General features: G+C 31.4%; 1 protein-coding gene across 1 annotated transcript; it reads right to left on the reverse strand.

The window, feature by feature from the left end:
- Positions 1 to 2,142: 2,142 nt before the first annotated feature.
- LOC136988552 (uncharacterized) lies at positions 2,143 to 10,595 on the reverse strand. The gene is made up of 5 exons (XM_067286431.1): positions 10,521 to 10,595; positions 3,472 to 3,585; positions 2,957 to 3,045; positions 2,728 to 2,785; positions 2,143 to 2,226 (listed from the first exon to the last, which is right to left on the reverse strand). The coding sequence occupies exons 1-5, from the start codon at positions 10,593 to 10,595 to the stop codon at positions 2,143 to 2,145; spliced, it is 420 nt and encodes a 139-aa protein (XP_067142532.1).
- Positions 10,596 to 13,909: the final 3,314 nt, after the last annotated feature.

A 13,909-nucleotide genomic window follows, 5' to 3' on the forward strand; every position in this document is an offset into this window, starting at 1 on the left:
TTTATAATCGCTTAGTTATTGATCAATTTTAAATTAGCCTTAATTTAGCTTTGATGAATTTATTATGAGTCATCATTATCATGTTGCATGCCATTAAAATTGACAGAATGCCGAGTTCGGTATGAAGACGTCAAACGAAGATTACACGATGAGCCACTTATAAAAGAATATCAAAGACAGAAACTTTTTCATATACTATTTTAAAATTGTATTTTTTTTAATACAAAAAGTTTGACCTCTCGTTGATCTACTAGCCCGTAACAAAAAAGTTAATTTGATATTGTTATTATGCAGTTATTAATTTGTTGCGATACACAACTTATACACATTCAACAGCGGGTAACGAAGCGAAATTCGTTTATTTTTCTCCTTTAACATCGTCGATTCAATTTCATATAAAAAATATAATACTCGAATTTCGTCAACCTATTCCTTCATCACGTAAGGCAACACAGGAACATCATATTATTTACTCATAAATAGTTGATTGGATATAAAACCACTAAATATTGTAGCTGGTTTCGGGCCCTGACCAATTGCAGGCACGTGACGTTTACCGAATTTACTGTCCGCGTCTAACATCTAAACACAAGAGTCACCTTACAATAGGAAATATCTTCCTGCAGATACACTCCTTCGCAGATTGCTCTCGTCTTACGTTACGCTACCTCACACAACAACACTTTATTCACTTAAAAATCGCCAAATATAAAACAGTAGTAAAAGTAGACCAAGTGTAAAAGCCCCGAACATAAAGTCAGAGAAAGTCAACCGCGGAGCAAATTAGCTCCTGTTTCAATTCTATATAAAGAGCTGTAATTCGACTGTAATTCGCAATACTAAATTGTTTCACCCAGAATCTCCCGCTGAAGAGGGAATGTTAGAAGAATTCTTCTACATTCTAGCAAGGGTAAAACATTGCTACATCCCTGAACTACAAGAAACACATTCACAATTTTGTAATCTCTACTTTCTCTTAAAAAGTATTTCGCCATGCTTATCAAGGGAAATTGTAATATACAGTCGACTCCGCATAAGTCGACACCCCAAGGGGAACTGGAAATGTGTCGACTAAAGCGAAGTTGGAAAAAAAAACCACAAAACTACAATTAATATAATACAGTAGTGCTTTATACAGTAGCATAGACTTACAAAACATTGTGTTCTCCGTTTACAATTATTCTGTAGGTGAAAAACTGAAAATTTCGTTTAGTGTTGTTTGTTTTGAGCACTTAACTGTCTCGACTTTCTTTTTCAACGATCACGAACGCCTTGAAAACATCATCTTCGCAATTGTCAGTTGTTGGCAACGTCTAAGGATTCTTAATGCTTCTAGCGTGAGAAAATAAAAATTGGATTCTGGTGTGACGTTGATGTAGATTGTATATTTTCTTTTTGTTTATCTGTTATTATTTTATACATAAAACTTCATAAAATGTTAAGGCATTTTTATTAATATGTATATATATTAATAATATTAATGTATTATTATATTATTAAATGTATTAATTATATATCAATAAATAAATCGATTCCCCCTCCTGAAAAAAATGAGTTCGCACCACACCTGCGGAGTGAATTCATTCTTTCGGGAGGGGTGACGACTTATCGGAGTGTGGGACAGCAAAAGTATGTCTACTTATCCAGTGGTGTCGAGTAAACTGGAGTTTTTTTTAACATTAATGCCTATGTAGTCGGCCGGAACCACAGAAAACTGACTACTTAACAGAGGGTGTCGACTTATCGCGATTCGACTATATATATATATATATATATATATATTCAGTACAGCAAGAAGAAAAAAATACACCTTAAACATAAAGTTACTGTATATATATGTTTAAAGCTTGTACGTTTAAATTATATTTTAAGCTCTATAAATGAATTATAATTTATTATTTTTATAGTAATTTTTGTTTACCATTGAAAACTATAATACTATTAGAGAATGACTTTAGATAATTTTTGTGAAAAAGCCGATTTAATGATTCATTCAGAAGCTTTCATTCAAAACATTTATTAAATACATCTTTTTAACATTAAAACATCACACATTTATTATTCAGTTAAAGATTCGGGAAGCAACTGTACAAAATAAATCGAACAAATGTCGATAAAATTCACAAATTTCTCTCAATGTAATTATTTTGGTTTGTAAGGTCCAATAATCTTGCGAAGTTCATCCAATTCGGGAATTCGCTCCCATTTTTGATTGATCGTAATCAGCTGGAAAATATATGTATATGTGCTTAATAAAATTTATATTTAAATTTCACTCAGAATTTATTTTTATTTAGTTTTAAAAAGTCATTTTGTGTCATAATAATAATACAATTAAGACATTTTTAATTTAGGCGTGTCTACACTTTTTTCATTCGTATTATTTTTTCAAGAGGAAAATTATTGATCTTACACACTTTTAATTATCATCTGAATCTAATTTATACTTTGAAAGTGGTATTTGAAAAAAAAAAGATTTTGCAATAGAAAATTAATATTAAATATAAAGTAGTTTTTATACAGGAAACGTCGAAGGAAAATTGCAGAATGGTTAACTTTTCGATTAATTTCAACGTTTAATTAATGAAGAATCCGGAAAGAGCCCATTGTACTATTTTATAAAAATAAGATTATTTTTATAACAGTACTTTTCTAAATAAACTGCATTTCATATAGTTAATAAATCAAACATTTTAATACGAATAAAACTCCATATTAAAATCGTACCTTCTGTGGTTTCTCGGGATCCACCAATTCCCATCTCGGATAGCCTCCTTTTACAAATCTGTAATTTTATATTAGCATAATTATGTTATTCAATTTATTTATGAAATGAAACATTAAAAAAAACATGTTTAATGTAATAAACGTTTTGTGTATTAAAAGAGAAGCGTTCAATTCATTTAAAGTAAAAATACGTTCAGAGGAATTTTACATTTTATGAAACGTCACGTACCTTGCATCCAAGTTGTAAAATAAATGATATATAACAGAAGAGACCATTCCTGTCGTAGCGGCTGCCGTAATAAAAACTAATGGAACAAGCTGCAAAAAATGAAAAAGTCATTTACGTTTCCTCTTATTTAAGCAATTTATGATAAATTTTTCAGTAATAAATCATATAGAAATGAATGAAAATATACAGCACTAACGAGTTACTACGATACGATTTAGAAGATAATTGTTTATTACCAGTTTGTATTATAAAAATAAAAAATATTAACGTCGGTTATTTATTTAAAAAATCCCAAATACAATTCATCGATAAAAGATAATAGCGTCGATTACTTTTAAAATTACTAAAATTATTTCTATGAGTGCATTGTGAAAACCATCGATTAACATACTCAATAAATACATATTTATGTGTTCGTCATAATTTAACGATATTTTACATATAGCTTTCATACATTCTGACTAAAGTAAAGTAGAAAAAGTATTCATTTTAAACTAGTAAACTAAAATACATACCTCCGGATGTGTTCTCATTGTGCGCAAAGAAAATAACTTTCTGAAACTGTCCATTAAGGGATCCCGTCCGGGACAGGTACCACGAAACTTCTCAAATCCCATTTCAACTTTATTCTATAATTTAAAAGTGTGTTGAAAATTAACTTATCGTCAACAAAACATTTCTTATTTAAATTGCTTATGTCTAATATATTTCAATTACCTACATAAATTTTAAAATTAAACTTTTTCTTACGTATAAAGCTTACCGCGCACTAAATTCAACGTTTATTTACGAATCCGAACTATGTAAATTGTCGTTACTCAAAGGGAAAGTACAGGAAAGTCTGTTGTCAAAAACACTTTAATTTCGAGTTGGCTAGGTACTGTTCACAACAGTTATGATTCGCGATCCACGTTACAAATCGTACTGCAGCAAAAAACGTGAAACTCAGATTCAGAAACTAATTCAGAAACTCGCCATGCCTTAGCCTACCTTAAAACAGAGAAAACAGATATAAGAGATATATAGAAGAAACAAAGTGAACTGATACCTCTTGTCTCAAATGGCGAGTCCTCGTTGGCGATCTTCTCGTCGAACGTAGTCCTACACACGAATAGTTTTCAACGAGTGGCTCGTATTTACCGGTCCACCGGTATATATCCTTCTGTCCAGCTTCCCCCGCTGGGTTTATTGTCCCTCTAGGCAACATATCGTCAATACAAAAGCCATTAGGGAAGACACCAAAGAGTACCACAGAACATTCTAAAAATGTATATGAACAACGAACAATGGTTGCGTTAATTAAAAAAGCCTCTGTTAAAAGACAGTTAAGCTATTTCGCTTTAAGTTCAGTTAGCAGCTGTAGCGCTAAATGGTTAGCAGGGAAGTTCACAAGCGCCGAAGACAAGTTTAGATGGCTGCCACCGTAAATTATACGCATATTACGTACTATGTGTCCAATGTAGCTTGTCACATACGAAATTCCATTTTAAACTGGTTACCGGAAAAATTAGAAACGCAGTTTTTTTACATAATCGGGCATTAATATAATCTGATTTATTAGTAAAAGCGCGTGTTTTATTGTTGTTGTTTACAATTTTACGCAATATCGTATTTTCGTGATCGACTATTAACTATCGGTACCTACGATATTTTACAGTCTGGGCGACAATTATGCATCGTTTCTGACTAAATATTTTTACTCATTTAAACAACGTATACACAACAATAACCAGTAACTGAAATGTACAAGTGTTTCTCACTAAAAGCGGAAATTGCTTACAGCGCCTCCGGCGGCTTAACTAAAGTAGCTTTACGCTCCATTAACTTTAAAATCGGAAACAAAAGATTTCATTAATCATTCAATATGCCACTTTGAAATCTGAATGAAGACTGAACTGTCGTTGTTATAATTTTTTAAATAAATAAATATTTATAAAAACATTATAGAATAGTTTTGAAACATTTTAAATTATATTATAATTGAAAATATTTTTAAATGACTATTATTATTATTAATGCTAAAATTCCCGAAAATATCTGCCAATATTAGAACTTCGCTTTTAACGTTTAAAACAGAATATAACTCGTGTTTCTGAATTTATCCCATTTCGACATTCCTGGTTGTAATCCTTATTTCAGCGACGCACTCAATATTTCATCCTGGTGAGTCGAGTTCAATGGACAAAATATTCTTTAATGCGAATTCAATAAAATTATCAACTTACTTGACAGCCAATTAATACCTAATATAGAAATTGAGTACACGACACAATATAAATAAATGATAAAAAATTTAATAAGGAAATGACATTCTTATTAAATTTTCTATGGTAGCTGTATTCTATGTTGATCTAGTAATAGTCTTAATAGTCTCTTTAATCCGAAAAATTGACGGTAGACTGCCTCACAGCTTAACAGGTTCAAAACTCCTTTATTGCCTTTTTACAAATGCATTTCGGGTCAGTATTATTTTCTCTGACCCCTCTCCAGTGCTTAAGTTTTTCATACACTCCTTTTACACCTATACAGTACTTTCGGGTTTTGTTCACATTACGTTAAAAAATACGGCTTTTTTCATTGCAACAGTGCACTACAGGAATAGTACATACGCACAGGCCTTTTATAAAAATGTTCTAAAACCTTACACAATCCTTTAAAAAACCACTACATATGTTATACACATTTGAAATAATCCCATCGGTACAGTTTTCTCCCGTCCACGACAATGATTCCATTAATATCAAACCGAATCTCTTTAATCCGAATTATTAATATCAATTTTTCGGATTAAAAAGACTTACTAGATCAAGGAAATGACATCTGGAAAATTCACTAGTGTTTCTTTTTCTTTTACTTTGTAAATTTGCCAGGGTCCCATCGCCCATCCCCTGCTGCGCCACTGATTACTCATGCTGAAGTTATTTCTACGAATCAATTCGTCTTATCGATTCCAATTCTTTTCGAATTTTTTTTCCAGATTAAGTATTGTAATTGTAAATCCTGACTTAAACGGCTGTCTTCAGCTGTACTTAATTAAACCGACAATAAATGTTGCTTTAAGACGCTTCCAAAAGAAACATGACGGAGGACATCACAATACAGTTTTTATATGAGAAAACAATCAGGTATACAATTATGCTCGTATGTCTAAGGCTGGCATCTAAGTACAATTACAAGTAAAACTAATTATTACTTTTCTATCAATCTCTACACCATACTCAAACGTCACTTTACAAGACGAAGCCGTTATTCACGGCGATTCCTTTCTGCGTATTGAAAGTTAGTTTCCAGTGGCAATTTGTGCAGAGCCGGACATTTTACATTACCAAAGAATTACAAGGCCTTCACCAATAGGTTTATCCTTGGAAAAGGAAATATGAAGGTTGTAACAGAAGTGAGAAGAATGAAGAAAAGAAAAAGAATGACAGGAAAGTGTGAAACATGAAGCTTCAGAGCACCCAGACGAATGCCTATTATTTAACATCAATGAATACAAATTACAAAAATACAGTTATATACAAAATAACTGCCTCTGTAACTTGAGGCAGTAGGAACCTCATAACGGCTAACTTGCCTGAAAGCTCAACACACAAAAAGGGTATGAATAATCCCCCCTTGGGGAAAACAGACAAAGCCCTCCATGGCTTTGGAGGTAACAAAAGATAACAGTTGCGTATATATAATACGGCCAGTACATGAGAAGAGGCCCCCAATAGCTAACTTGCCATGAGGCCAAAACAAAACGGGTATGAACGACTCTTTCTAAAGAGAGGGAAACCGCTGGATAGTTCGCTTACCTGGCAGTTCTAGCATGCCAGTAGCTCTAAGGGAAGTTTCAAGAGCCTGTAGAATTTTTTGATTGGTGAAAAAGGCTTTCAACTGGCATTACCAGTGAAAACCATGGTCATTCATTATGCTCGCTAAAATTCGTGTTTCAGGTTTGTATTTAGTACACACAAAGATAATATGCTGCACATCTTGATCCTCAGCTAGAGCACAAAAGCATTTCCCATTCCATTTGTCCAGGAAACGCTTCAGGTATGCTCTGAAGTTCCCGTGCCCTGTAACTGCTTGAGTGGTAATAAACTTTGGATGGTTAAAAGACATGTGCCTGCTGTCCCGAATGCCTGGAAAAATTGACTGATTTTTTTACTTCCCACCTCTATTTCCACAGTTGTGTCGTGATGTTTCCTAGCTGGGACTTGGCCAGGCTCAATGGAAGGGTGTTGAGAAAGATGGGCATATCAGTCTTAGCTGCCTTTTTTGCGAGTAGGTCGGCTCGCTCGTTATTAGTTATGTCAGCATGCCCTTTGACCCAGTTTAAGAGGATTTTTATTCCTTTTCCTCTAAGTAGCGTCAAAAGGTTGATAGTTTCTTGAAATATAGTTAACTTTGTGCGTAGTTTTCTGATTTGGGCTAGGGCCGTTTTGCAATCGCTGTTGATGTGTATTGTTTTGTTTCTGAACACCCGTTTCGTCTCTGATATATTGCAACGCTTTTAAAATAGCCAAACTTTCGGCTTGGTTGTTTGAACATTGCATTGGTAAATTGATCTTCCAGAGGTGTTATTAACAACAAATGCGCACCCAATGCCCTTGGCAGACTTCGACCCGTCAGTAAACACATTGTACGTTTGTCATTTACTTCTGGTGCCTCGGTAATTTCCAGGTTTGGTTCCTCAGGGTGAACTATGTTAGCCTTTTGCTGTAGGCCGTAGTTCCAGATGTCTTTTATACGTTTTGTATAACTCCGTATATCAGTTTTGAAATTTCCATTTCCATTTTCCCGTAATATAAAGGGGAAGGTTAACTTATAAATGTGGCAATAGAAATTTAATAGATTACCTGAATTACTTTATTACACTTTCGTACGTAAAATTATTCAATTAATATCATTTATACAAACTTTACAAAATGTTTCTCAATCGTTTATTGAATGAATTTTTCTGCGATATTTTTAAAATGTTAGAAACGCGTATTCCAGATTTTATTGTTAGAACAGAAATTTTACTGTTAAAAGAATAAACTTAGTATAAACTTGGAATAAAAAATAAACCAGATCATTTCTTACATTATTTTGATTACTCTTGACTAGAAATTTAGCACAAGATTAAGGCTTGTAAATATTGGTATTAAAATAATTATTTTTACAAAAATATACACAAGTCCACTTGCATAACATTAGAACATTGTCATACGATCGCAATTACGTCACACATGGCGCGCCATCGTCATAGCCATCGTGATCATACGCCGGAGACAGCGTCCTCCATGAGTCTTAACCTGCATTTGATACAATGCGATTATATGAATAAATCATTTATTTAAACAATTGCAAAGTTTACACAATATATAAAGTAAAATCAGTCATATTTCTACATATTGTATTCCATTTGAAATCAGATAAACTTTTTATTTCAAGACAATAATATGAACAGAATTGATGGGCCTATTGAATAATTGATGTTCAATCCAATTGACTCATGTCATCATTTAATAAATCGAATAAGAATATTGTTACAAATCTCTAAGTTATTCGATAAGTTTTATATTACAGTTATATGCCAAATACTAATGAGAAAAATTCGTAAGGTCACAAATTAAGATACTTTCGTCGCAAGTAATTTTTACACTTTATAAGATATTTCCAAAATTATTTGTCATATTCATTATTTTTTGGTATTTATATCTAAATTGGGCTTTCAATAATATCGGATAGTACAGTACATTAGTAGTTTAGTATTGCACGGAATACTAAATATCTTCAGAGAAGAGCCATTAAGCCGTTATAAAGTGCTCTATGACTTGTGTTTTACATTCACCGACATAAACTAGTGACGAAGACAATTGATATGAAGTGTGCAGGCTGAAATCTTAAAAAGTATGGATTGGAGGTTAAATCCAGTTTCTGCGACCAGACCTTCGTACATAAAAGGAAGCATGAAATATATATACAGTCGAGTCCGCATAAGTCGACACCCCAAGGGGAAGTGGAAATGTGTCGAGTTATCCGATGTGACGACTAAAGCGAAGTTGGAAAAACCCACAAAACTACAATTAGGAAAATACAGTAGTGAGTTATACAGTAGTATAGGATTACAATACATTGCGTCTTCCATCTACAATTACTCTGTAGAAAAAAACTGAAAAATTCGTATAGTGTTGTTTGTTTTGAGCACTTAACTGTTTCGACTTTCTTTTTGAACGATCATGAACGCCTCGAAAACATCATCTTCGCAATTGTCAATTGTTGGCAAGTAAGTTGAAGTAACGTCTAAGGATTCTTAAGACCGACTGTCCACGAAATCCTTCTATTTTTCATCCTTCCACCTTCAACCATCAAAATTGAATCGTCTCCATGTCCGTTATTATACAAGTTACCGTGCAAATTTCGGTTTCTAATGTTTACCTATACTGAGATATTTAACGAAATAGACGTGGACCCACACACATATGTTGGAAATTAACTTTTTGACTTTTTTCTGTGCGGAGGTGTCAAAACACGACGATTCTAAAGGCAACAAAGTTCAAATGTCACACGATTAAAATATTATAACAGCAGGAAAAGTAAACTTTCAGCTAATTATATTGCTATATTGCTATTATTACAAAACTTAAAAATTATAGAAAATTGGTCGACAATTACTTTAAGAGGTGATAAATAAATTCTCTATTGAATTTGACATAGAGAAGTGACTAAAATGCCAAATCAACGAATTATTTCGTCAATCTTAAGGTTGTGCCTGTTGCCATTCTTTCGTTTTACGGTTTACTTCAAATTAATAATTTTTGTCGGTGAATATTTATTTAATGTCTGTTAAAATAGTTTCTTAAACAATAAAAAATCTTTATCAAAAGTATTTTTGAAGAAATAAATTAAATCTTTATAGAAATAAAACTTTTCAAATTAATTTCTATCTTCAATTGTTTCGAATATAATGAACTACGCCATTCAACACACGTGAAAGACTGCGGGTGGATAATTAATATTAAGTTTCTTAATTTAAAGAGATTTTAACAACAAAACATTCCTTAATAATTATCAAACAAATAATTCTTTATAATCTCTTTGTAATCCCACATTTATCCAACACTTCCGCTTCTTCACTTAATGCCGATGATGATCGAAACATGACGTCAGTAACGCTCGTTGTAAAACTGACGTCATCTTCAGATTGTTCTTGATACGTGCCCAATTAGTCTTCGGTGATGGTTTCTTTGACCAAACAATATACTTCTAAATATAGAAATGCTCTCTTCAATGGTCTTTTACTGCATCAAAAAAAGTAATTTAATCCGGAGACGGACAAAAATAAAACCCCTCTTCGTCATCAGAATCCGATAAAAAGTGAAAATTTCTCATTTCTGATAGAATAATTTCACAGTACTCTATCTTTTTTATTAATTGAAAAAATTTCATTTATAATAAATATACAACTTGCAGCCATTTTAATTAACACATTTTATTAGATTGTGCATTGTTATCATAAGTCTTTCAATTTTAAACCTTTAAATGATAAGAATTATTAGATTATTTTCAATTATTTCGATTGATTGTATCTTACAGAAGAAGACAATTCTGTTTCTTCCGGGTTATCGGCAATTCTATTTGTTTCTGTTTCAGGTTCGTCGGTTGCCATAACATTTATATCGTTGACAGAATCTCCCGCGCTAACTTTATTCAAATAACATGCGGGAAGTCCATTTGATAATCAGAAAATAGAGAATAAAAAAGTAAAACACAGAAATTCATAAAACTTTCTTCAATATTTATATAAGAATTTGAAAAAGAAAAACAAAGGAAATGACAAATAATATATATATATATATATTTTATTTAATAATTTTGCTATCGAATTTGAAAAAAAAAAAAAATGCAACTTTGGTCATTGTGTTAGTGCAATAAATGTAGTGATGTAAATATTGCTGTGACACAGCAAGAGTTTTTCAATATAAAATTTCTATCAAACAAATTTTCTCTATGCTTATCGGGTTGACACATTATCGATGAACTGACCACGTGGAGAAAACCCAAAAATAAAATTACTTCGCACACGTAATGCTTAGCACGCGCCGCGATTATTATTCACGTTTTTCATTGTTGCGTAAAAACGAAATATTAACAATAGATTTTCGGAGATTGTCGAAACGAATTGTTGAAGAAAGTTGTGCAATTTGCGAGCTGCGAAAAAAATGAATTTTTACGGTAAGTTAAACTACATTTTTATTGTATAATTATATTAACTCTTTCATAACGTGTTCGCAATAAAAACAGAAACAAAGTTAATAGTAATTTCTACCAGATGTTTTAAAATTTTCATAAAAATGTTATACGTTGATTCTCTCCATTGAATGCGGACGTTTCCAGAAAAATCTAACCTAAATTAATCACATTAATAAACAAATGTAATTGTGATTGTTTTCCAGCTGAAGTAACGCTCTTTTCTTTTCTGTTTTACGTTCGAAAATTTGTTAGAATATTTCTGAATCTTTATAATTTGATAATTACATCGAAAATATTTCCAATTAGTTTTTAGAAAATCCTGCATTTAGCACGAATTTCATAACAGAGAGGAGCAGTAAAGCTATCAGTGAACAAGCACCAAGAACACCTTCATACTTAACTTTAATTCATTAAATACTTTCTAAACAGAAACTCTCATTTACTGTAAATAAAAAATTTCTAACATCAATTATCAGGAACACGAAAATTACAATCAGATATTTCTTAGTGTCATTAACGATATTTAATTTTGCAGTCATTTTCTGCTGGAGACAGTTCGAACGTTAAACGTATTTTCTGCAAATGAATAACAATTTATTATTTCATTTCTGCATCTTTTTTAAAAATTTAAATATTCAATTTCACTCGAAATTTATAAGAAAAGTAACATTAGAAATTATAACAGCATTTTTATAATGTTAATTTCTTTCTCGTTACTTTTTATTTCATTAAATACGCGTTAAAACTATTCGTTTTTAATTAAATTTAAAATAATAAAATGATTGTTTGCAGGTAGAGAATATTTTTTTCCTGTGAGTTATTTTCTCTATGAAAATTATATGGATTATTTTAATTTTGGGGTAAGTTGATTCAATTATAATCTATAATATAACAAAAATACAGTTAATAATTGACAAATAGCAAGAACATCTTAAACATGTTAAATACAAAGTTAAAATAAATTAGTAACGATAATTTGAGTTTACATTTTACAAAAATACCGTTTCAAATCAAGTAAATATCTTAAAAAATATTCTAAACATTACATTATAGATGGCTGCATTTTTAATTTTGGCTGCTCGGAATTTACGTACGAACTAAAATATTTTCTGACAATTTATTGTAGATAATTTCACTCAATGAGGTGTTTGTCAATGTATAATATTGATCTGTCAATGTGTGCCATAACACAGAAAGAAATTTCACGTTCATTTTCACATTTTGGTATTCTGTTATTAATATTCATTACATAAAACATGATATTGTGTAGATTTGTACTAAACAAACCACAACAAAATTTAAAAATATGTATACATATTTAATTCAATTTGCCGTAAATTGATGGGTTCCATAAACTTGTTGCTGCTACAAAATATTAATAATAATAATAATAAAGAACATTCGCAAATCACTCTTTTAATACGTAGGCTAAATAGAAAGTTTTTAAATTTGACGTGACGTTTATGCCGTGTGTATTTTATTTTGTACAATACCAAAAAAAAATTATAATAAAAAAAATACAAATATAAATGAGTCGTAATTTGTAAGAATTCTATCAAGTGTTTCTGTAGTAATAAATAATTATTGTAAATAAATTGGATAGATGCATTTACTTTTACACATTAAAATAATTACTTACTTCATAAATTACTGCTGTTGAATATTATTATGTTTTAGTATTTCGTAAGGCAAACAATCACTATTTATTATTAAGGAAATAACACTTTAGAATAGTTATTATTACAAATGAAAGATAAATGTGACATTTGAAATCATTATTAATTCATTTTTTGTTTAATTTTTTAGCATGGCAGGCAGAGGCCTCAATATGGGCCAACTGCCCAAAATCCCGAATTGGGACCATTTTTACAACCAGATGAATATGGAAGGTTGGTGGAGATGCCTGCATACGGGCAAGACATACAAGGCGCTTGGTACGGTCAAACTGAAGTACCGGATTATGGGCCAGAATTTATTCAAAATTGGCAAGCGCCCCAATACCATGAATATGGTACGTCGACAGAGGTAGATATAAGCGAACCTCCGTCAGTTACTTTGGAAAATCAATTAGAAACAGAAGTGATTGAAAATGAACATCCGAATGAAATAATTGCTCGGGAAGAATCACCTTCTTCGTCAAAATGCTCCTCTGATCATAGTTATCAGCATGTTAACGGTATGTGTCGTTAATTTCCTTACAGTATTAATTAGATAGAAATATGAAAATACAATTAACGAATAATATTGACAAATTTACATAAACTGATATAAGGAAAATCCGAGGTTTTGCCCTTTTGACCGATATTGTACCCAATTTCTGAACGATAAACGCTAATTACAAATCGTAGAAAATATGTAAATAGTTTCAAATACATAAACAAAAATTAATAAAAAATTAATATTAGAAACAATGTGTTTGGACACAAGATGGAAGTAGAGAGGAATCAATGTACCGTCACCCAGACTTTGGATGTTCTCGTTGATATGTGAACAGCTATTGTCGATATTGCAGTTACATAATCTACAAATTGAATACTTAAAACACATTTTACTCAGAATGTTCATTAAATTGTACCAAGAGAGATTAAGTAAGCTTCTGAGTATACGTTAATAAACATCCATCCGTTTATTTCGACCGGGTACTCTTCGGTAATATTACATTTTCAGTTGACTTTATGATCAAAACAATTTACACTTTCCACGCAATTAATAATGTCAAATCAAAATGCA

The sequence above is a fragment of the Centruroides vittatus genome, unplaced genomic scaffold, assembly GCF_030686945.1.
Source record: "Centruroides vittatus isolate TY-2023 unplaced genomic scaffold, ASM3068694v2 contig_1259, whole genome shotgun sequence".
NCBI lineage: Eukaryota > Metazoa > Arthropoda > Arachnida > Scorpiones > Buthidae > Centruroides > Centruroides vittatus.